The sequence below is a fragment of the Pseudomyrmex gracilis genome, unplaced genomic scaffold, assembly GCF_002006095.1.
Source record: "Pseudomyrmex gracilis isolate BER0280 unplaced genomic scaffold, ASM200609v1 scaffold_67, whole genome shotgun sequence".
NCBI classification, from domain to species: Eukaryota; Metazoa; Arthropoda; class Insecta; order Hymenoptera; family Formicidae; genus Pseudomyrmex; species Pseudomyrmex gracilis.
In genome coordinates, this window is record NW_018020651.1 from 182786 (window position 1) to 207470 (window position 24685).

A 24685-nucleotide genomic window follows, 5' to 3' on the forward strand; every position below is an offset into this window, starting at 1 on the left:
AACAATTGTCTCAAAAATCTGAAGAATTATCTGACACCGCCAATGTTCGATTGAACGAGTAAATACACAATTAACTTTGATAAATAAAACTTACCATGTTTATGGCGTGTATGTCGAGATTCTTCTTCTTTCTCTCAACCGAATAAAAACCAAAGACTGTTAGTCGCGCGTACTAATTGATGCTTTATTTAATTATTCGATTTAATATTCACTCACTTTCGACGCAAAAACACGAGAAAACTTGGAACGAATCAAACGGCACAGAGCGCGACACGATAAACACTGGAAGTGACTTTAGGTACTATGAGAGTCACAAACAAAAAAACAGATGCGCGTTACGCATATGCGCTATTTTTTATTTACATTGCCAGTAGCGCAAGTAGGCTAAATAATATTTATGAAGTTTTTTGTTCTTTTTTTGACCTCTTACAGATAAATAGCATATAGAGGATGTCCCGCAACTCACGAGCGTAATTGAAATGACGTATTTCTGAATTTTAAGACAAAACTTTTAATATCATACTATCGAAGCTATAATAGTTTTTAAATTAGAAGCGTTTAAAAGTGACCTATTAGATGGCCTATATTACGATCGTGAGTTGCGGAACACCCTGTATTAAAGACTTCTACCCAAAAAAAGTAATAATTATTATAAAAACATAAATTACGTACTTATGTGCAGACTGTGTTTGTGTTGACTCACGTAGTAGTGAGTATCACTTGGCTCTTGCGCACAGGAAACGTTAATGTATAAAAGTACGATGACGATTAGAGCGCGATACAGTAAGCGTCACTGTTACATTATATTTCGAATATTTTGTATTTGATACGTTTCTGTTTAGAATATAAAAAGAGATAGATAAATAGTGATTCTTATTTTTATATAGAGAGAGATTAATAGATTCGATATCGTTTCAAATCGACGACGTTCCCTCGCTCTCGATGGATTACAGCGTTCGTTCTTATCGACAGGTTGTTTTCCGCTTCGCGCACCACCGTTCGCGGCTCTGACGCATCGGTCATAGTTGTGCCAAGATGGCGACGCCCAGTGAGCTGTCTCTCGAGGAGATTCGTAATTATTTGCTGGAAAATGGAGGTACGGCGCGCAATCACGACCTGGTGAAGCATTTCAGGCGATTCTTGACGGACCCGGAGACACGAGGTGGGTTAAATTTATGACGTGTCGCGCGTGCTCGTTGTTGTCCCGTTGCGCGAGGCGTGACCTCAAATTCGCGTACGTGAATGTAAACACGTACAACGGTCTGATCAAGCTGCTGTAAATATTTACGGTGCGATGTATGATTTGTGCGTTACAGTCGAGGCGAGGAATCGGTTTAAGGAATACGTCAACACTTTGGCCACCATAAAGAACGAGGAGGTAGGTTATGGCTCCTTGGAGTTTTTTTCCGTCTTGACAGGAGCGACTTGTTGCGCGTTTGGCGACGTTGCCGGCTCCGCTCGTGATCAGCTGGAGAGGTGCGCGGTCAGAAAAATTCCGAACGAAAGTCCGTGTAGTTTAAAGATCCACGTTCTCTTCATTTTAATACTAAACATTATAACAATATACGCATAGACACCAGGCTTATAAATAATTTTTGAGAATGTGGAGTTTTGCAATTTAAAGGGAAGTAAATACTTATTTGAACGAACAAAAAATAAACGAATACCTAAGTAATCAAAAAATAAAAACAAATAAGTAATATATGCTCGCAAATACGTTATGATTGAAGTGGATTTGTAAAAGAAATTCTCGAAAAATATGCGAAATATGTAAAAACAAAAACAACTTTTATAACTAACATTCAGAAGTTTTGTTGATATTTTTTCTAATTAATGCATTAAGAAAAGAGAAACTTAACGGGTTAAGAGTTCTGTCGCTTCTGTCGAATCACTGACACTCGTAGTGATCTCAAATTGTGAATATTCCTTGACAGGGTGAAAGATACTTGGTTCTTCGGTATAAATATCGGAAACCTTTCTTAGATCTTTCGTCTCCTCATCAAGTAGGATCCTCTGTTGCCACCCCCGATCTAGCTATGCCAGTTTCTCCATTGCGTGAACCCCCACCTTACCGGCCGCCACCTCCCGCGCCTCTCAGTCCGTCTTCGCCGTCTGTAAACAATACTCAGACCGGCCTTGAGATTACGGTATCAAATTCTTCTGGCCGTGAGAATAGTCAAAATAATGATAGTTCGGAATCTTACGAGACAATGTCGTCGCCACCCGTTCCACCGCGTCGCAAAAGCCAGGACAAGCTGAAGACGGAGAACAAGGAAAACATCGACAAAAACAGAGGAAGCTCCTCGGAAGCCGTTATAAAGGTAAGATCGTTTTTTATACACATAAAACATTTTCTCGAGACATTACTGCAGATGCTGGCAATTTTTATCGATATCATAGTGTCGCACTTGTGGCGCAACGCGGAAATAACGTGTCATGTGCAATTGTATACAACGTGCTTGAAAGAAATGTTGAAAACTTGAGAAAGTTAATAATTATTACGTTAGATATATTGTTTTTTTTTTTAGAATATTAAAAAAATAATTTCTAGTATTATTAATATAAATATCTCTCAAGAGATCTTTTTTCTTTTAATTTATAGTTATTTGTTTTCTTTATTTTTATTATCTCAACATTTATATCATTTATTACACATAATTAAGTATCAATTGCAAAAGTCTAATTAACTCTTTTGCTACGGAATTTTTGCGGAACTAGTTGTCGGTACACCACCGCTTGTACTCTATAAAGATATACATATTTACCGCGCGAATACATCGATTATTATTAGGTTATGATAATCAAAAGAAAAACAGAAAAACAAATATATTATGAATAAAACACACTTGTATTTAATATCATTAATCGTCGTTAAATATCTACTCTTTCAAAATAAGCAAGTGTTATCGGACGACAATAGTCGCTCGTAGTATATGAAGCGTTTCGTGGTGAGCGACCATAGATCGCCTGTACTAGCGAAAGAATTGATTTCGGCATTTGAACTTGTTAAATTACAGGAAGATGAAACAGCCACGACAACAAATTCCTCGGCCGAACAGCTCAGCGTTCGCGAGCGGATGCAACGTTTCAATCGCATGGCCAGTGAAACCGACCTTCCCGCTAGACCCACCGAGACGACTACCTCTGTTAGAAAGCGAACTGAAAAAGTAAGTAATGTATACATCTGTTTTTTTTTTTTTTTTTTTTTTTACAAGCTGATATGTATAAATTTACGGCAACTGATATAATATATCTTTCTCTATAATACTAGTTATAAATTTACGGTAACTGACATAATATATAGACCGACAAACATGTAAAGATACATGATTTGATTTTCAAAACTCAAGATAAGACAAAGAATTTAGAAGAATATCTTTTTTTAAAGTTTCTGAACAATATTTTATTCTTGAATGAAACTAAATAATATATTACGTTTTTTGTGAACGATTTCACGAAAAAAATAATAGAATTTTAAAGAATAACTGCCCGAAGAGAAATTTATTACTATTCATTGTGTCTTGAGCAAAGTCGAACTACATTAGTCATTCTCGGCTTTTATTGTTTCACCGAAGTTGAAAGGAATTCAGGGAGATATATCGTTGTTGTGATATTGTCGCTTATACGTTTTTCAAACACATGCGGGAACGTTTAGATTCTGTATTGAATTATTTCGCCGGGCTTTAAATACTCGAGGCGAGCGATTCGGCATGAGGAACGATCCACGCGCGAGTATCGTCTATACATCGTTTAGGGCGGTGGGAGGAAGGATGCGGTATGTACAAGGCTGACTGCCCATCGTGCATACCGAGTAGGCTACTAGGAATCCTTTCTCCGCATCCTTTATACGCGCGCTCGCGACGATTCTCTCTTACTCGAACTCTCCTCTCTTCAATCTTCTCTCTCTCTTTTTCTCAGTTTCTCTCGTCGTTCGTGCGTCGTTTATCGCGACGAGTAATATTCATCGCATTTGAATATCCTGCGGGCGGTATCTCGCGTAGCGATCAGGATGTTGCACCGATGTTGCCGTAAATCATAATTAGCCGCGCCTGAAAATTAAAAGTAGAGAAAGAAGGATCTCGAGATCTCACAGGAGAGGAACGAGGAACAACCTTTTTTTCTGCCACGATCAACAAAGTTGCACAGAATACTGGCAGGATGTGGGGGGGGAGGGGGGGGCTTATTTTTTACGTGGTTGATTCTCTCCTCTATCGTAATTTTGATATATTTATCGGGCCCCGCGATTAAAGATGCCGACCGGTTAAAATATTCCGCGAAGGAGGAAGGAAGCGATTCTACGCTTCTTCCGGTCGATTATACATCAGATTATTCTCTTCTTTGACTATGTAACACAATGGACTGCCAGATATCCTCACTTTTCCTCACAATATTTGAATATAGAATTTTTAATAAACGAAAATATTCCCGGCTTTCGTTTATGATAACTTGAATATATTTCGACGTGTATTAACTATTGATATATTAGTAGGACTAATTTATTAATCCTTTTTGGAACAAGAGTTTGAAAAAGCCGTCAGAAATGTTTTTCGATTCGCATGCGATGGTGATTTTTTTTTTTTATTTATTGTATCTTTCAAAATGAGACGGCTTTAAAATTATTTTTAATATTACATTATTTTTCATATTTTAGATAAATAACGAAGTAACAAAATTAATATATTTGATTATAAGTGCAATATTTTCTAAATTGAGTGAAAGAGAAGACTAGTGGGAGCGCAATTAGTTGTGTGTTGTAAGTTTTTATGTTCAAAGATATAATAACAAACGTTTCGACTTAGGAGATGCGGTTTTTATCAATTTTATATAATATTAAGCCAAAGATTTTATATTTTTTAATGAACAGTAATCAGTTCTAATAGCCAAAGTCAAATGATGTAAAACGTATGATATAAAACTCATTGTCATGAGAAGATTCAAATTAAAATTTAAAAACAAAAACACAACACATAACTTTAGCTGTGCACCTTAGTCAGGGTAAAACTTTATCCACTACTCGCCGAAATATTTTGGCTTTGTAAGATTGAGATTTTTTTAATAAGCAAATGTTATTTAGATACAATGGTAAAAGTCGTGGGTGAATTTGACATATTTTTTTCTACAAGCATTTTTTTACAAAGAAACTTTATTGCGACATATACACGTTGAATAGCCCGTGATAATTATGTATTACTCACGCGACATAGTTCGGTCCTGGCGGGTCGCCTTTCATATGCGATTTGACCGGGCGGACCGTTAATTTTTATTGCTTGTAAGCGCGGAAAGGGTTTTCAGTCCATGCAGGGAGAATCCTCTCGCCTCCGGACATCCTGTAATCTCCCGGAAAGCCTACGGAGTCCCGCCTCGTCGGGCTTTCTTTACAGTAATTATCATGCAACGTAGCCGCGCCATTCTGTCCTTTGCATCCCTAATGACCGTTTCGTCTAGCGCGGTGTCGCGTGCCGCGCCGTTTGCCGACAAATTGCCGCGTCAACACACTTCACGTTAGTTTTCTATCATATTTTCTTCGAACGGTTCGATTACGAGTCAATGAATGCGTGACGGGGTTTGCCGTAATAATAATTTACGACAGGAAAAGCAGTGGTAATAGAAAAATTGAATGCAAACAAGTAGCTGGACTATCTAAACATTTCAAATACACAATTGATATACAATTAATTCGAATAAATTGTTTGTTGCACATTTTATTTATATAGAAAATTTGTTTTAATTTTAAAAATGTTTCTTTTTTCATTTCAATTTAAGCGTTCAAACAAAACAAACATTTTTTTAGACAAATATATTTAATCGCTTGTTAGCGCTCCGTGATATGTTACATCAATGTAATACACGACTAATGTGGCCATTTGTAAGCATTATGTTTTTCCGACAACGAAGGCAGCTTCTTTTCTATGGAAATATAAACGCGGGTGGCAGAAGAAGACATTATCTGTCATGCCCTCCCGTGAGAATTCTCGCGGTTACTTCAACTTCTTACTTTGTGTGAAACGTCTCTCTATGATACGAGAATAATAATGATGTGTTATACCTCCGTGTAGCGAGAGAGAGAGAGAGAGAGAGAGAGACGTTCTAGGATCTGCTACTGTGTAGTAACAGCTTGTTTCGTAATATCGATTTCACTCACGCTCGTGTACTTTTATTATTAATTATCGCAGAAAATAAAAGATAATATAAAAAAAAATAAGAGCGACATTCACGTAGAAATGTTCAAAAAATAAGAAGTAATAATAACAAGAGTCCTTTTACGAGAGCATCTCGAAAGTGCACCTCGCTTACATACATGTATGCGCATCTCGCGTACATGTGCGCGCGAATGCCGACGGCGCTTTCGTCGAGACGTCTAACAAGAAGCTCGCTTTTACTTCGGCACCTCGAGGACGCGTTCTAATTAGGATCACGCGTGTTCGCCTCTTATAACGGAGGGGGCGAGTCTTGTCGGTTGAGCGGTCGTCCCTTCCGTGCAGCGCGAAGCGCGACGTTGGGAAAGAGAGAACGAGAGGGTGGAAACTCATCGTAAAGGCGCCTAACACGGCCATGCCGAACTTGGAATTTCTGCCGTATAGTTCCGCATACATTAGGGACCTTGGGTGAAACTTGGAGGGTAGTTTGCCTCTCGGCAACGAAAGGAGGCGAGGGCTCGAAGCGCAGCGTGCTGTGCTGAAGGACGGTCGGGTTGGAGGGACGGGTTGGGTGTAAACCGCACAAAGTAATCTTACAGAATGTATATGCAAAGAGGTTCAACGGCGCGGCGAAGCGAGGTGAGGAAGCGAGGACACAGCTTGCATGATTCTATTCGCGACAATCTCGACAAGACACCTCCGCGGGCAAACTTATCTCGTGTAGCTTACTTCGCGAAGACTCGTCGATTCTTGATCGATGGTGATTAATTCCATTAATTAGTTTGCGTTTAATATTTATAATTTATAATTAAGTAAATCGCGCGTAAAACATACAGTAATATGTGGATATTAATATTTATTTAAAACAAGTATGTATAATGAGACGTATTAAGAGAGAAATCACACACACACACACATACAACGGAAGTTAACTTGAAATGACTAAGTATCGTTTTCACGGAGCAATTGCCGGAGTCGCGCGAGATATCTTTTACGTAAAATCTAAATTGTTGCTGCTCTCCCAAGTATATCAGAATGTCAATCTGTTCAGCGAGCTTGGGCGCACACTCCCTTGTTTATTCAAGAAATATTTCTATCATTAATCAAACTAACGGCACAGAGCGCTTGACAGGTGCAGCTGGTCGTGGTGGTTTTCGAACGTCGCTCGGGTTTCTGAAGAAAGAGAGAGTGAGAAAGAGAATAGATAAACCGAAGAAACCCATTTATTCGTTCCAAGAGTGGTCGGCAGATACGCAGATAGCGCGAACCGTGATGGAAATAAAATCGTTTACATCTTGTTTCTTTAATTAGGCAAATCCACTTGGGCAGGAGTGCCAGTCGATAAGCGTCCGTGAGATAAGTCCACTCATTACCGTCGGAATTTATCGATATAAAACGCGACTGTGGTATCATTTCTCTCTTCAGCGTGAATTATCTCTTTCTTTGTCACCGCGCTATCGTGTTCGCGCGCATAACACATAGGAAAATTCGCATAATTATCGGTTGTTATCAATTTGCGAGAAGACGCGCGCTCGAATTGCGCTTCTCGAGATTAGCGCCGAAAGATTATTGGTTATCGAACGTGCCTGTACATAATCGAGTAAATTATTGCGCAGCGCTAATACGCACGGCAACACCTCGTCTCACGACGATAATTAAATATCACCGATTAAATTTAATAACCGGTTAGATAATTGCGGGTTATACAATAGCGCGCGATGCTCGCCTCACGACGATAACTCATTGCGATCGCGTTAATAACGATGTCGAGAGGTTTCTAGCGAACTGTGATATCAACGACAACCCAATTTTCTTGGCAACAAACGCCAAATGCGCGTAGGTATACAAATTTACGCGTTTAAGTCTTTGTGGCGCCACAACGACGTGCACCAATATAAACAAGCTTGTCTACAAGAGTAGTTAGCACCCACTGTTCCCGTGTAGCGAGCGACTAGATACACCTCTAACAAGTCCGCCGACATTTATTCCGGCCTATTACGAGTTAATCTTGAAGGCACACACACCGCGCATTATCATTTAAATTGGTGTCGTTATGCACGCGCATTAAATTTGTTTGCTCAGTGCGACGACGCCTCGCTCCGCCTCGTCTCGCTTTGCTTCCGCGAGGATTCTTTGGGCCTCTTTATGTGGTAATAGGAGTACGATACCGAGAGGTATCTGCCACGCAGGATCGCGCGCACAAGAAAACAACAAGCGGCTTACAATGGGTGTTGTCTTTTCATAATTCCTATCGCCCCCATCGCGTTTTCATACCAACTTAGACTTCTGGTCTTACGTCGATTAATCTATCAACCACCGCATTTTTTGGAAAAAAAAGATCACAAGATGAAGATAACAAGATTTGTTTTTTTTTTTTTTTTTTTTTTTTTTTAGAAGAGACGCGTATATTAAAGTATCAGTTTCGTTGATTGCTTTCTCCCTGCCGTTCTCATTGAATGGCGTGGACTCTGGCATTCGTCCGCGGGTGTCTCGTCTCCCGTAGTGACAGTATCCGGAGACTATATCAAAAAGCTGACTGATTATGATTGTCATGACAGTGTCGTGTCGGGCGCGCCGCCCTTCCGGGTCATAGGTTGGTTCTTGGTGGTCTGACCGTGGGACCGAAATTTTTTCATTATCTTTTTATTTGTTATTTATTTTTTTATCGTATCATAACTTTTGTCATTACACGAAGAAGAAAACGAAACAAAACAAATTCTACTGAAATAAATAATAGCAACTTGCCGATTTTCGTGTTTATTTTGCTCACGCTTCGCGGAAAGTCAACCGCATCCCGAGCATACCTTCTTCACGCGAATGAATTTCGACTGACGCGCGTGAATTTGCTCGTTTTATCAAAACAAAATACCGGCGCGCAACTTGTTTTGTTGTCTTCAACTTGTTTCTTCTTTCGCGCGACTCGCGATATTATGGTAGTTTTTAGGTCTTAGATCGATCTAAAGGCCGATGTCGGTCGATCCGAATCTTCTTCATCGTGAGGATAATCCGCCGTTAAACGGTCGTACGTCAGAGATGGGGTCTCGCGACGGCCCTAAGCTCGTACTTTATACCGCCGCGCGATGGCACGGTAAGCCAGGAGCGTACCTTATCAGGGATCTGAGTCGCGCAGTGAGCGGCTATTTGTATTCATAAGTCCGCGGGAGGCCGGCGCTCGCTTCTTGGGCACAGTTCTGGAACCGTCCTAGGCAGCACAAGGCCCACGGTGTTCCCCCGGGATGCTCGATTCGAGGGCACGTTTGCAATGCGAGAAGAGAAAAGAGGAAAGGCCAGGCAGAAAGAGGAAAGGGGCCACAATAGAGGGGCCACGTCATTCAGCGGAGAGGCGCCCTTCTTCGCGGACATCTCGGGACCGTCGATGTACATATGTATGTATGCACGTTCGGTCCCAGAGCTATATGTGCCGCGCGCGTTCGAGAATGTGACCAGTCATCGAGTTATTTAATTTTTCGAAGCACCCCCGCCGCGCGTGTTTGCTCAGCCCCGCTGTGAGCACAAATTACCTCGCGACCGAATCACCTCGGGCGAAATGCCCCGGGTCCACGGTCCCGTCCGCCCTCTCTCGTAATCCAGCGTCCGCTGCCATCAGCGTCGATGACGCTTCTTATCCCGCCGATGATCTCCGAGACGGAAGTCTCCACAGAAAGAAATGGCGTGTCTTTCTGTAGTCACGTCGATGTGGCAGAAACTCGAATTGGCTGAGCTGTGCGAATAAAAATCTTGAAGGTAGAACCTTCGGGAACTCGATGAATATTTAAACTTATCAGTGAGTGAGAGAGAAAGCTTTTATATCATGAACCATACTGTCTTCTGTCTCTCTCTCTTTCTCTCTTTCTCTCTATCTTCCTCTCTCTGCTATGTTCATTTTATCAGTCCACAATATTTAAATCGAAAAGAAATTTTTCTCGACCGCAGAGATACCTCCGCATTACTTATCGTTACTGATTGTATCGGTCTTAATTGGCTTCATCAATGCGCGGGCACGCAAGATGTCGAGAGTTTATTCGTGACAATCGCGCGCGAGAACGTAGCTGCAACACCACCTGACTCCCTTACGTACGGGAGGACACGGGACCAAAACGGACATGCCCGCGTCCTGCCCCCGTAGCGTGGTCTAGGTACGCATATATACGGTCAGTCCACCTCGCTATCTATATGCTAATCCATTGAGATGGTACCCGTAGATTACACCTCGGAATTAGCCCAGAGACCCGGGTATCAGGGCCGCACAGACAGGTCGGGTTGTGTATCTATACGTACCTTTATCCCACCTTATACACGTAACTCGCGCCGTCGAAACGCCCGTCTCTCTCGCCCTGCACTTACAAGCTCGCGTACATACATACACACACGGGCGCGCACACGCTCACGCCCGCGTGAAGTTCGGGACACGCGTGTATACACAGGTGTGTATACCTGGCGGAACCGCCGTGGTCTTCTCTGCCGTAGTTCGGTATAGGTCCTGAATGACTCGGCACTTCCAGTTCGTTAGCCCGTGTTAATAACGTTAAAGAGGATGCGATAAACTCGTTAGGAGACGAAACCGCGCAGGCGGCTAAGCTCGACCTTCATCGTGGTACACCGAGCAGCTATAAGGGGACCAACCGCCTCTCTTCCTCGTCTTCTCGCCGCTAAATCACTAAATTAAACATCTCGCGAAATTTCTCGTGAATGAATACACACACGTAGATGGTGTAACCGAACAGGTTTTCTCCTCAATCTTTTTTTCAATACTTAAATAAGAAGCTTCTTCTCTAACCATTTATCTCATTAATTGATGTCTTCATGAACGGTAATGTATTCCCATTGTATTTGAATATGCCTTAATTTTCTCATTAACTATGCGGCATCGACCGTATATCTACGTTGTAATCGCACGTTGTATTATTACATAACACACATTGGCGGTAGATTAACACGCGTTCGTCACGCCCAGTCATTTCGTCAAAACGGTTTTCTCCTTTTTCGAGAAGTTAATTTCACGACGGCTCTATCGCTCCAACGCATCGCCCATTAGGATTTCTTCCGTCCAGCAGCTTCCTATCGTACTTTACGTCAGCACTACCGGTCTGTAATGCTGTTCACGAGACATTTATCATCATGCTAGTTCAACTCAACTTCGCGATATTATCCCTTATTACACTTCCGTGTAATTTTTTTTTTTTTTTTTCGAAAAGTTGTCACGTGAATTTGTATTACACGAGAATTAATTCTTCTGAGATCGTGTCTACAAGATATGTGCGATCACGACTTTATCGGGGAAGTGTCGTGGCGATTCGTAGCGGTTCGCCGGTGAAATCCCCTCGAAACAGTGACACCGCCGGCAGAACAATCGCACGATGACAATCGCGCGGCGACAGTCGTGCGCTCGAGTACCGCGGTAAATTTATTAGCTGACGGGAATATGATCGCGCGACGCGTATTGCGGGACCGAGGTACACCGTAGGAACACGGTAGGTACGTACGAATATAATCCTGTCAACGATGAACGGAGGGGGTTGGAGGAGCAGAGGGCCGGCCGAAGCGAGCGTGCGGTGTTCGATGCCCCGTGTTTCCCATCCGGACCAAATTCGACGTGTGCCGTCCGCGAAAATACGAGGCGCGAGGTTATGAATCACCCTTTACGCCGCTGCACGAGATAATAATCGCTCGCGATCGCTAATTTCCCCCGCCAACGTGTAATCGTTCTACGCTTCCGACTTGTCGAATTCCGCTTGCTTGTATATATGCGCGACGCGCGCGCGTCCCACAGACAAGAATTAAATTTCCGCGCAGTGGCCGATTGCAAATCGGAACTGCACATTAGTCATAAATTTGATATAAAAAGGTTTTACCTTATCGCGACGGATGTTGATTTATCAGCTTGTAGCTTTCGCGTTTGTAGCTGTTTTGCGTGGGTGTGCGATGTTAAAAAAGCTGTTTTTTTTTTTTTTTTATATATATAATTAAATACAATATTAAGTTTGATACGAGTCAACTTATTGGATGTACGTGCAATTATATATTTCTTTACTTTTCTTAAACATGTAAGTTAATACACACGGAAATTTAAATTAATTCAAAAATTTTTAATTCAAAAAATTCACATACGTATATAAAATGATTTGCATTTCATGTGTGTGAAATATCCAATTTATTCTCTTTCTTATGGAAATTAAAAAATCGAAAAAAACACCTCGACCTGGAGTCAAATCTGGATCTTACGCATTCCGTGCAGGAAAATGTTAAATTACTGTATTTTTTTTTTTTTTATATTACAGCATTGTAAATTGCAATATATTGTTGCTGTCTATGTGTGTTTCTTGTTTTAATTGAATTATTAGAACGATCGATCGCGATTTAATCTTAGACAGGCGAGGATAATCGGTAATGCGGGTGAAACGCAAGTCAGATACTAAAATCGTCATGCGCACGTTCGCGCCCAGTGTCTCTTGACGTCGTATTTCGACGCGATTTCATTCGGCTCGCGACCGAACCTTGGATTATATGATCCCCGACGATGGAAATGGCGTTTAGGTAGGTGGGTATCCGAGGTAGGTAGGCATTATGGTGGTCGTTGGGAGGCGTCGCCGAACCGAACGCTGAATCACCCAGCGAGAGTTTTCCTGTCAGCGGCAGGACGGGCACCGCCATCCGACGAAGCCCCGTGGAATTGCCTCGCACGGCCTCGAAATGAATGCGCGAACGCCCATTAGGGGAATAAATCAGGCCAATGTTATCCGCAGGATCGCATAATCGATCTCGCGCGCTCGACTAATCCGGGCCTAATCGTTTCACGGCGCTGCCGCGGCCAGAAAAGTTCCTCCCAAGAGGAGAGAGAGAGGATCGTTAGAAGGATAGATAGGAGGAACTCCTTCGCAGCCGCGATAAAGATATGCTTAATGCTTTGGCGCATCATCTCGTATTAGGCTTGTACGTCTTAGACAGAATCGCGATATTATGGCAATAAATCTTAAACTTTCGAATTTAGCAGATTCATATCTGAGAAAACATGAATAAGTTTTCGTGTCATGTATTTTAATGGGTATTTTTTTTTTTTTTTTTCTACTTTGAAATGTGTAAACCGCGAATTAAGCGTAACGAATCGTCGTTACGCTCGCGTCATCGGCAACGGTTACTTCAAAATATACATATCTCGCTTTAATCAGGGGAAATCGATTCTCCTTGCCGGACCTTTCCATCGCGACGCGGAAGGGCGCGTTGGGAGGGATGAATTGTAGGGTGCGCCGAGTCGCGAAAATGTTTGGTTAGCATTTGGCTTATTGGCCGGCGAATGTTCGTGCGCTGTTAGGCATGTATGGATGGCCCCCAGGTTATAATAAAGCTAATTCCGCGGAGCTCTCGAGGCAGCTCGTGCCGCAACATGTTTTGCCTCTCGTTCTACCATGCTCGCCTCTCTTCCCCGCTCTTCACCCTTCGCCGTTTCTCGCCGATATATATCCGCCCCCGTTGCACCCTCGCGGTCTCTCTCGCATCGCATCTCTCGCTCTTTCGCACCGCGAAGAGTATATTTCGAGCCGTCGGAGCAACCGAATATATTTATATGCCCCCTCGGAGGGCAGCGCACGTCCGCTTATTAAAACGTTTCCACCCTGAAGAGAACGCGCGTTTGCTATCCGCTTTGCGCCGCGCTATTCCTTTTATTGTTCAAAACGCGAATGTGCGAGAAGAAGAAAGAAGAAAGAGAAACGAGAGAAGCGGGAGATGAGGGGCGCGAGTAAGCACGTGCATGGCTGCTGAGTAGTTGAGTACCTGCCGCTGGCCACATTCGCGGAATTAGACGCGCGAATGTGCGCGGCTTAACTGCCGGGAGAGCGTGTTTTTGAGTCGGCGCTGATGCGCCACGAAGAGCGATAACAATGGGGGATACGACGAGGCGGGTAGCTGGCTCGTTACCGCGGGCTGCTGATGGCCCCTTTGTATCCATTTCTATGATACCCCGTGCCCGGCGCTCGCTCGTGCTAGGATCACGTTCTAAGTGATTATGCGGCTTGTACGCGCCGCGTCGTTAGCTTTTTATCCGATTACGAATGTGATATACGAGCGTTCATACATCCGCGTACATATATCCGCTATTAAGATAGAGAGTATTTCTGTCTCAGAAGCTATCTAGATTATTTTCCGATGATAAGTAGACGAATATATAATTCATTAGCGTATTCATCGAGAACACAAATTTATCTATAATTTCTTGTTTTGTTTTGGAAACATTTGGACTTGCGCGCCAGATAAGAGTAATTTATTCGCGATTTTTTCTTCTTACAAATCACACATTGAGCTCGCAACGACTCTTATGTCTGATAGAGATATTAGAAGACGTTCAACGAAGGTGAATTAAATCTTAATTCTCTGACAAGCGCGTTAGAGGAGGATCGCGATTGATCGGTTCAGGCGAACGACTTTAACAGGCCTGTTGCGTTAATTAATTCTCGCTGATCTCAATTAAAATATTAATTATCGTGGAACAATGACTTGCTGATGAGAGGAGAGACCGAGAGTCTCGTCTCTCTCTTCGTCTGGCGTTCATCGCTCATTCGCCGCTTCCACCTCCGTTCGTCGCTCGCGACGGAGCCGGAGAAATCGCCATTGCGATGCTATTACGATTACCCGGGTCTTATAAGCTTATCTGATAACCACGCCATTATGGCTCATGGCACGCTGTGACCACGCCGTCGCTGACTGGTCCGTTTGTCTGATCATTCGTGAAGACCTCGCGCCACAAGAGGATGAGAAAATTTGCATATCTCCGAGCTCGGAGATACGAGCGAACAAGTGTCCCCTGCCTCCTCTCCTCCGACGAATCTCATCGAAAATCGGTCCGGTCGTATCTCTTAATCGCTTAAAAAATCAATCAGCAGCGCCCCAAACAACGAAATCTCTCGCTACGCACGTGATTCTCAAATATCGAGATTGAAGATTTTTCAATACCGCTTTCTATCTTCTTCTCGAAATCTCTGTGACTCTCGGTAAAATGTCGACGAATTCTCTCTTCTCTCTTTCTCTCTGGACCTCGTTGCTTGCATAATTTCGCGACAATTAGCATATTAATCACGAAGTATCCGAGGAAGAATTTTCGAGGCTCGAATTTCGGCTTCGCGTTTCTACATACTTCATTATTAATCAAGGATCTTTATGCATTCTTTTAGCAGCTGCTCTTACGCAAGAGAAGCGCGCATTTTTCACTTAGATACACGCTGATTATTAATGAGTGTATATATAAGACACTTGCGAAAATGTGAAAGGATTACATCAAAATGTTATTCACCTGCGTTTGTTTGCCATCGCCATTGTCGGGAATTAACGTTCTTTTTAGAAGAAGCAAATACAATTGTTGCGTCGCCGATGAAGCATGGTCTCTGTGATGCATGCGCATATAACAAAGTCCGTGCTATCAGCGTGCATCTGTGCATTCGCACGCGTACAGACGTGTTTGCGAGAGAGCACACGTAGCGCACGAAAGCTGGGAACGCACCTTCGATGCACCACCTGACGCGACGGGGGGTCAGTGACTATCATTTCAAGCACGATTTTGAGAAGACAGAATTTCCGGAAGAGAGTCTCTCCGAGAGATAGAGAGAGAGAAAGTAACAACTCCGGGTTTTCCATCGACACAATCGTCGATTCTTTTTTTTTGTTTTTTTTTTTTAACAAGAGGGAGGGAGAATTGGATTAATGTTGGAATGCCAGGCATACTCGTCTCGCCTCTATCGACGCGCGGCCTTCGAATCGTGATTTCACTTAAGGACACGCGCGATGTTGTCGATGGATAAAGATATATCGTGGTCGGCTAATGATGACTCGGCCAAAGTGCAAACGCGCATCTCCCGCGCGGTCGGCCCGTGCAAGTAATTTATGAAGAGTCACGATCGATTCGGGGTCGAGTGTCGATATGAGCACCTCGAACAACCGACGTGGCCGTGACGAGTGAAAATACAAACAGTTTAACAGGGATGAGTAGTCGTTTAACGTTCCTGGGATCAGAAGAGAGAACCCTCTCCTCCTCCCACTTCTTACCGCCACCTCCTTCGTCGCGTCATTCTGCTGTATCCACCACGTGCACATACTCGTAAGTATAACGTGGAACGTTGCAGCAGCGGGATCGGCGCCGCGCGTGTATATACGCGCGCGTAAACGACGAGAGCTTCTCGTTAGAGCGTTATTCATGATTCAAGGGATATTATTGAGAATTTATCGCGCTGTACGAAGTATGAATCTGAGAACGCGCAGAAATAAAACTAAAAAAAAAAAAAAAAAAATTACGTAATTATTTGGAGTGTGGATTCTTCGTCTAAAAGCGGAATTTTGCAAACGGATACGCGTGATAAGAATTTTATCGGGAGCATCTTAAGTGCGCCTTTATGCTCCATCGCTTCGATAATCGCAATCAAAGATCGTTCGATTCGTCGAACGTACGAGGGACGCCAGTTTCCGAAATGGGACGTCTGTTCTGTGGACGACGGACGACAGCGGGAGTTGCGTAAGTGCGTGCGGCCCGACCAGTCCGCAGCCTCCCAAGACCTTGCGCCGGAGAATCAATTATTGGATCCGTATATCAATCTGATGGCCGAAGCGCGCGCGCGTCCCGTGCTCGTGGCCTCCCGCTGCGCTCACGCATTTTCTTCCCTCTTGTCCGCCACCCCGTCGTCCTCCCCTTCCTCGCCCTTGCCAATTCGTGCTTCTCGCCAGCGTGCACACACGCGAGTTATAGCGAGAGTTCACTCTCCGGCGAGTGCGCCGACGAGAAGAGCAACGCCATATACAGAGGGACCGGTTTTCGCTGCGCGCGGCTGCGTGTCCCGCGTACGCGAGCGTCCGCGTGACGTAGCGCGTAATGTTGATTTTTCGACGAGGGATCAACTCTCTAACCCTCTTCTTTCTCTTTTTCTCCGCAGGGCGCCGACGAGGATGACAGCGCTTCCGTTGCCTCGGTAAGTTCATCACCCACCGCAGATCGCGATTATTGCGCGCGCCAATCCGACGAGAGAGCGACGCTACATACGGGCGTAATTCTCCGGTCGGACGTGTACACCATCGGCTCCTGATAAATGCACGCCAGAGAGATCGTGGCCGGGGATCTTAATTAAAATTCGCCCGCTCTCTCGATCGGACCGGGCTCGCTCAATCTTGCGCGCGCTGCAGCTGATAGATCTCGAAGAGATTCCTCGCGCCATTAATCGCTAATAATCGCCGCGACCGATGTTTTTCCGAAGCAACTGGACGCAAAAGCGCGGGAGTGGCTGGTCAAAGCGGCGCAGGGGGACTATCAGGCACTGGCGAAGCTGGCAGCCGAGGAACCTCGTCTCACCAGGCTCAAGGTGAGTTTTTGATTCTGTCGTTTCGCTGTCTGTGCGCGCCGCGTGAAATTCAGACGCGGAGTCGTAAATCATTTCGCGCGCGTTCGCGCTCACGAGGGAGGCTAATCCGAGCCTGGATAACATTTTCGGGATATCTCGCATCGCGCGCTACACTTGTTAGTTACTCTGTTGTTTCTAAATTATCACGCTCGTGATTTCTCCAGGTGTAGACAAATGTAACGTTAACGTGTTTTACAATTGGAACTTTAGTACGGATAGACAGAAAGAAGATAAATGAGACAATTTCGGAACACGCGGTGTGTAAGAAATTGTATGATTGGTAGCGGGGGCCACGTTCGCGTTGCATGCTAAAATTTCCTAGATTTCGTGCGCCATTTATCTGGACTTTATCGCTCACGTACACACGCGCGCGGACCCGGTGCAATGGATCTCATTGAATTACGGCTACGCCACCTCGGGTGATAATGACAAAGGTAGCGGGCGGGAGGTTCGGAAATATAATTACGGTGTGGCTTACCGTATAGGCCTGGGGATCAGGCCGTTATTACACGCACGGCAGAACTTAACACCTGCGGCGTTGTAAATTCGCCGTTTTCGCGCGCCGCCATTGACAGGTCAATAAATCTAAGAGCCCCCGTGGCAATCAGGCGGCCGTTGTATACCGGGCTAGCGATATGTGGAGCGGATCAGAAGTGGCGGATGGTAGCAGGTTAAGGGCTATTCACACCACTTGTATCGATTATAAATTGTCGCTTGTCAAGTGTTCTCGACCAGGACTCGACAACACGAAGCTTCCTTCGTGTGATACAAACGCGTACGAGAGTTATTTCAATAAAACATAAAATATACACATTCACACAACATGTTCTGTGTGAGCGTTAATAGCAAATTACTTAACTTGAAATTTATAAATATTCTTTAAAAATTAGATTATTATTTGTAAAAGAAAAATTGATCGAAGAAGATTAATTGTTTTTAATATTTTACAATATTACAACACGCTGTTATATCTTATATCTATTATCACACACGTTTCTACCTGGACAATTTGTAGCAAGCTTAACGCGCGCGCACTATCGAATAGGCGAGAAAGAGGAAGAGAGCGGATGAGAAGGGGGGTGAAGTGATCCGAAGGTGGGGACGTTGCACGGTGGTTGGCGAAAGGGGTAGAGGCGGCTCGACCGCACGGGGGCTGCGTGCTGAATTCATTCCGCTGGACAAGGTTGCCCCACACCCACCACCGCCGAGCCACGTCGGCCTCATCCCTTGGGATAAATTGGCCGAACCCGCGTGTTTGCGGATAACATCGCCGCGATATACGTTTCGCCTATGGCCGCCCGCCGTATGCGAACCTAAACCGTCCGCGGTGCCCTTTTTGCGACGTGTCTCGAACTCCCGGAAATTGGCAACGAAAACTGTTGTTCGTTTTTCTGACTTTTTTCATTTGCACATATTCTCTACGAAGCACGTACGATAAACCAAGCGAACGAGCCAATTTACGATAGGTATTCGAAAAGCGTAAAGCAAAAAAAAACAAAAAAACAAAAACAGACTCGAGTCGGTAAATTTTATAGGGGGAAAAACTCACGGTTCGATTAGCATAAAGCAAATGTGTTCGCCATATTATCGCGTAAATTCACTATATCGTAGATACTGTTTGCGAGACCGATTGTTCCTGGTTGCAAGCCTTCGACATGTACGTATATATAATAATCTATCGCCGATGAATATGCAACAGTTTGTGCTGCAGAGGGCGTGAGGCGATAGGGTGCCGGAGAGCGGGTGAAGTAAACGACAGGGGGTGTCGATGTCGAGGGAGAGAGGGAAAGGGAGAGATCGTCAGTAGGCATGCCAATTACTCTCTCGGTAATTAAATCAACACCGGAGCTAATCAACGTTACCCCTGGCGTATATCTTCATCCCCCATAGATGCTTCGCCGGAATAAATAAATCCGACGATTATTCGATATTCAAATATAACGATATCACTCACAAGAAAATCTTATTAACGTAACGAATAATTAATAACACCAAGTATTTTTGTTTTCAACTAAAGTGTGTGAAGCAGCTATCGCATTAGACTGTTTTTACATCTTGTAATTCTTTCGTTATATGAAAGAATTGTCTGTGCATTTTTCTTTTTTTTTTTTTTTTATGTTTTTACAAGCCCGTATAAAGATAGACCCGTTCACACGCGGTTACGTGATTTGTAACCGAATGTCGTAGACGATCAGTGTATTCTGTGGGTCAGATGTAGGCATACGCCTCATCGGGGCGCTGCGTGCTCATTATATTTTATTAACGGACGCGTCTGGCATCGCGATAGATTCGCTTCCGTGAGTCGCGCGCGTTCCTTAGAAATGCACGACGGGTGCATCGGTTCGACATGCGGCTGTTCGATCGGTGCGCCGTTCGATCGAAAACCCCCATTACGTTTATTTCCACGAATCCGCTTCTTTGCTCCGACAGCTGCAACTGTCGCCGTGTGATCGCGCGCGTATAAAACTTTTTGTGTTCGCGCTATCTCAGTTTTATTTTTCTCTAAAGCAATTGTGTTTCGATAATTAGCAAAATTTATATCGATTTTTTGCTCAACACATATCTAGAAGATTAATATAAATTTTCAAATAAAATTAGAAGATTCATCCGCTGGATATTTGAAACGTTACGAGAGAATTATTAATAGCACGTTTGCGGAGGACAAAGCTAATAATTGAGTTCTGCGCCTGGCTCGCGAATAAAAGCTGTTAGCAGGGATCGCCGGTAACATTATATAGTGGCCGGTATTTGCGGGTTTGGCCTCCGTGTATTTATCTCGTGGTATCTCTCGGTTTAATAACGCCAGGCAATCAGGAGGTATACTCCGTCCGTCCGTTACGTGCATTCGTACGGGGCTTCTTCGTCGGCTCTCGCTCGCCACTCCATGCCGATAAATAATAACCATTTGTATCGGATTCTAATTACTCGCTCTAAGCAAACAAATAAACGGCGGGAGATGAGACGTGCCGTGAGGAGAGGAGGTGGGCTTAATGTTATGGTGGCTGCGGGCTGATTTAAGGAGTGTGGGACCGCCCACCTCGAAGATGTATCTTCGAGTCGAGTATCGGTCCACCTGTTATGAGTGTTTCAACGCCACTGTACGTCCTTCTTCTTTTTTTTTTCTTCTTGTCATTTTATTTTGTTTTCATCACTCGTCGTGTATACCCTCTCACGTCAGTCGAGAAAAATTTCAATGCCGCGCGCGTGCGCGCGCGCGAATCTGCTGTCGAGAACGTCAAGAACGATCGTCGATACGACAGCTCGGAAATCAACGGCGGTTGAGAAATAATTCGCGCACGCATCGCCGAGCAAAGTATCCCGTGCGAGTCCGTCCATTTGCAGCCGATAAATAACGAATATCGCCCTGAGGACTGCTCTTTAAGTGGCGCGTATCCCTTCGTCGGGGGGCAGGGTGGGCGAACGTGGGAAGGAATTCGCTTTCAGAGGCGACTTCCACGGAGCGATCCTTTCTCGCGATGACGTCCATGATCGATAAGAGGCAGCGCGAGAGGAGAAACGCGTTTTCGCTTAAAAGGTCCTCAAAAAAGGCCGACGGTAGTTCGTTACCGGTGGGCTATTAGCGGGCGTAACGCACGTCGTAGGAGCGTCGAAGGACTAAGTAAACCCGGACTAACAAGGAGGCGTATCCACCGGCCACGAATGATCTACCGATCCGAAGTTGGCATTATTCCGCTCTCTCACTCTTCACCCCCTTCGTCTCTCGCTGTCTCTTCTCCGTCCGACCCCTCGTCCCCTTTCTCTTTTTCCCTCCTGCGTATATATCCACGAGAGATCCTGCCTACCTATAGGCGAATATATCTACCTGCGCCTCCTACCTACGCCCCCGAATATTAACACTCTGATTTATGCGCGTAATTATCTCTAGTTATTTTCTTAGTATGGCCCCGGCGTATCCTCTCCGTAGCTTGTCTTCGTAGCTGCCGGTGCTGCTGATGCACAACAAATTAACCGTTCCTTCTTCCGCCTCCCTTTGCTCCCCGCGTTTCGCGATTCCTTCTCTTTTCCCCTTCCCCTCTCCCACCTCCCTCTTTCATCTCTCATTCTCACCGTACTCTCTCGGTATTTATAAGGATCTCGTTTAATTTTGTAATTGCATTCTTATTATTCGACGTAATTTTCCTCACAAACCGACGCGCTCGTCGTCGGTCAAAGCAGCTCGTTTGGAGGAGATGCAGGGAGAAAGCGGTTGCGCCGTCATCCGCAACGCGGATTCGACTCGCGGAGATCATTATTTATTCTCGCGGCGACTCACCAAACGACCTGTCCCGCCTCTCTATGGGTCGTGTGTGCTTTGAAGTGTAGAATGTACACGCCTGAGATATATTCCCGTTCGCTTGTTTAATGGTTACTATTAAATTTATCTCGCGTGTGTCAAAGATGGCTTTGAGATGATTAAGAATCATTAGACGATACTGAAACATTATACACCTCCGGCGAGAGATCTTCCGTCGTGAATACATTTCGGACTTATCAGATCGTAACATCAAAATGTTTTCTTTGTTGCATTAGCGTTACATTTAACGCGCGATTCGAATCAAAGTGAATTTACGATTTCGATAATTGAATCTTGTTTGAGAGAGAGAAAAAGAGAAAAAAAAGAAATGTATTAGAATCGCATTAAAATATTGCAGGACGCGTTAAGTCACAACCGCAAAAGTCTCTTCGCGCAGGTAAAAAGTCAAGCGGTAGCCCGCTCGAGATGTTTCAGCTGAGAATAGATTTTATGGGGGACGCAGTCGAGAGAGGTGTCGAGGATCAGGGCGCCAGGGCGTCGTCATCTCGATATGGGATCGTCTTGCGAACGTTAGTACCTTTTTTTACGAGTCTGCTTCTTTTCTCTCTCTCTCTTTCTTTCTGTTCTCCAGTCGCTCCCTTTTTGATTTACTGTGTGACTCCCCCTTTGAAGTTTCAATTTTCATCCCATTGTACAGATGAACTGATTCGTTTGTTTGCTATTCTGAAGCTACTTGATTTTCACGGTCCCTCGTAATCTCTTTCAAAAACGAAGTAAAAAAATAAAAAAAAAAAAGCCGACAAACCACCACAACAGCCTGATAAAATCGCAGTTTTTCCGAAAATTTACGACGAGAGCTTATCGAAATGTAGTTACGATCATAATTTTCCTCTCGCACAAAAGTCACGCTTTTTTATTTACAAAAATAACTCACTTGGATATGTTGTTACAAGTGTTTTTATTGTTAACTGTCATTGATTATCAAGATCTATCTCCCGTCATCGCACTAGTCGCGCTCCGACATTTCGATAAGAAATGCAAACCCGTTCCGGCCCGATGAATTAGCGCGGATTGATACAGCCGATACGCCGTATTAATACCGCTCGTTCTGCCAATGAGAAGACGATCGCATGATCACGCGCGGATTCTCCTCGGCTTTAGCAAACCGACGGGATCAGGGAATCGGGACGAGTGAGAGAGAGAGAGAGAGAGACAGCGAGAGAGAAAAAGAGGTACGTATATAAGCCGACACGCGATAAGCGAGTCTAATTTAAATATTTCTCGAATAATCCTGGCGCCTTTCCGCTCGCTTCGCTCGCGCGCGAATAATGTCTGGTATACATCGTGACAGGAATGTCCCGTACCACGTGATTAATGTCGTAGTACAGGTGTACCGATACATTGTAACGCGTATACTCGTGTCGGCGGCCCCGGCACGCACGGTCAGGGTGGTGCGATCCGCATTCGCGCATAATTTTGCCGCGCCTTGAGCGAGGTTCCGAGAAATTATGCGCGTAATAACGAGGAACGACGAAACGTCGGCCGACGGTATATCTACCCGCGAAATCGTTCGTGACGTGCGCTCGTCGATCGTGCCCCGGTGCCCGGTGGTGCCCGGCCGCGTCCGGAGAAGCGAAGAAGACGAGGGAAAAAAAAAAAAAAGAAAAAAAGTACGCGCGTCGTGTGTGCAGGACGTTCACCGGGGGGGATGCCGCGCTTCTTTCACGTTTAATACATCCGCACACTCCCCTCGCTGCGTCAACTCTCCGGCTGTCTTGCTTGTTCGCACTGTGCGCCGCTAATTAGCTTCAAGACCGATAGCTATCTGTCCAGCCACATGTCCTTAAAGTGGCGAGCCCAAACATCCGGTACGTCTTTTCCGTTTGGAATTCGAGTCCGTCCACGGATTCTTCACGGTAACAACAACAACAACGACGACGACGACGACGACGACGACAACGATGACGACTTATCGCGTTGCGTTTCTTTTTACCCGGGTTTATTACTGAAGAAAATGCGTTAGCTTCACAGTAATTGGTATCATATATCTCGATGAGTTATGAGACTCCTGGAATGATCGGGCGAGTTTTTTTATTTCCATATATTTTATTACTATTGTATTGCTATAAATTGTTTTTTATACTTTGAGATCGCAGATGTGTCGAAGAGCAAAGAGGAAAAAAAATGTTTATTCAACACTTTCATTCATTATGTATTTGGTGGCGTTTTATGGGAGCTACAAACAGGTGTAAATCCAATAAACAAACTCTTTAGTTGCATTACATTACAAAGAATGTCTATCTGATACACGTTGGTGTAATGACACGGGTTTAATGCAGCATGTATGATTAATGGTGTACTATATATATATGACTAGTGTGCATTTAAAGGAGCGTATATACGTATAATTAAACAGCATTTATACGTGTAAGCGTTTTATCGCTACATACATCACAGGTGCATTGCGAGAATATAAACACGCTCCCCGCGACTTTGATTTTGTTACGGGCTCGTACATCATCGCCGAGAGTAGTGCATGGCGATCAAAACGCGGGAATCATTAGCCGTCGGTTTCGCTGCTGGCACCTCATTGAATTTGGAGCCTTGCCTAGAATTAATCTGCATGAAATCGGCGGCCTGTAATGGCGCCGCGCCACTTTCGCGAATCGACCGCGTTGTACACGACGGAAGGGATCATAGCAATACCGAAATACACATTGGACGTATACACAGAGACGCATATACACACACATATGTACATTGAACATCATGCAATTAGTAAGCGGGAGCTCATTACGGAGATTCCTCGCGTAACTAAATACTCAATATAAATTTTTGCCGTTTCTCTTACTGTCAAGACCTACAGGGTCATCTGCTTATTTCTTTCTCTTTCTCTTCTCTCGTCTTGAATTTGTAAAGAG

At 44.4% G+C, this 24685-nt stretch overlaps 1 protein-coding gene across 1 annotated transcript in view; it reads left to right on the forward strand.

Moving 5' to 3' along the window:
• Positions 1 to 1035: 1035 nt before the first annotated feature.
• The window catches only part of LOC109854464, a 91016-nt gene continuing 67366 nt past the window's right edge, over positions 1036 to 24685 (forward strand). Inside the window, exons 1-6 of the mRNA XM_020427566.1 lie at positions 1036 to 1162; positions 1317 to 1378; positions 1935 to 2321; positions 3018 to 3167; positions 17048 to 17083; positions 17366 to 17470. Coding sequence (XP_020283155.1) covers positions 1036 to 1162; positions 1317 to 1378; positions 1935 to 2321; positions 3018 to 3167; positions 17048 to 17083; positions 17366 to 17470 — 867 coding nt within the window. The remainder of the gene's footprint in view (positions 1163 to 1316; positions 1379 to 1934; positions 2322 to 3017; positions 3168 to 17047; positions 17084 to 17365; positions 17471 to 24685) is intronic.